Here is a 680-nt window from a genome sequence, read left to right as displayed (position 1 = left end):
TATGTGCTTACCAAACATTTGTCATGAGTCTCTCTGTCAGACTGGGGGGACTAAAACCATAGAAAGAGGAAGCGAGAGGAGACACTCTAACTCAGTGCTCAGAGTGTGGTGTGAATTATAAATGATTGGATGTTTAGGGGAAGGAGGTGAGTGCCTAGAGGGTCAGGGATGGGGGGCTTTGAAGAAAATGTGACTCGACAGGGGTTTGAGAAGGGAGAGGGAAGAAGGGAAGGTGTTTTGGTTGAAAGATGCAAAACTGAGACCAGGAGAGGAGAGGTGGGGTCTGGGCACACGGGTGGGACGGGGGCAGATGACAGGGCTTTGGAAGCCAAGTGGAGGATTTTCAACTCGCTGTGGTAGGAAACGGGGAGTCACTGAGGACTCGACTCTAGGAAACTCTCCTACCTCAGGCATGGTTGGGTGGTGGGATCAGAAGGCCCCCTCCTCACTTCTCCTAGGACTCATCTTTTGTGTCTTCGGCTTCACAGGGAGACTCAGGGGGGCCCCTGGTCTGCTCCACCAAAGGCCGCCTGACTCTGACTGGGATTGTGAGCTGGGGGAGTGGATGTGCCTTCAAGGACAAGCCAGGAGTCTACACGAGGGTCTCACACTTCCTGCCCTGGATCCGCACTCACACTGGGGAAGACAATGGCCTAACCCTGTGAGGGCCCCCAGCGAGC

At 54.7% G+C, this 680-nt stretch overlaps 1 protein-coding gene across 1 annotated transcript in view; it reads left to right on the top strand.

The window, feature by feature from the left end:
• LOC103584406 (urokinase-type plasminogen activator-like) overlaps window positions 1-674 on the top strand; it is a gene marked incomplete at its 5' end in the record, with an annotated part of 2,647 nt that extends 1,973 nt beyond the window's left edge. Inside the window, one exon of the mRNA XM_008565425.1 lies at window positions 489-674. Within this exon, the coding sequence (XP_008563647.1) occupies window positions 489-665 (177 nt within the window). The remainder of the gene's footprint in view (window positions 1-488) is intronic.
• Window positions 675-680: the final 6 nt, after the last annotated feature.

The sequence above is a fragment of the Galeopterus variegatus genome, unplaced genomic scaffold (genome assembly GCF_000696425.1).
Source record: "Galeopterus variegatus unplaced genomic scaffold, G_variegatus-3.0.2 Scaffold54289, whole genome shotgun sequence".
Classification (NCBI taxonomy): domain Eukaryota; kingdom Metazoa; phylum Chordata; class Mammalia; order Dermoptera; family Cynocephalidae; genus Galeopterus; species Galeopterus variegatus.
Note: the sequence above shows the minus strand (reverse complement) of the source record. Positions and strands in the feature narration are given on the sequence as shown.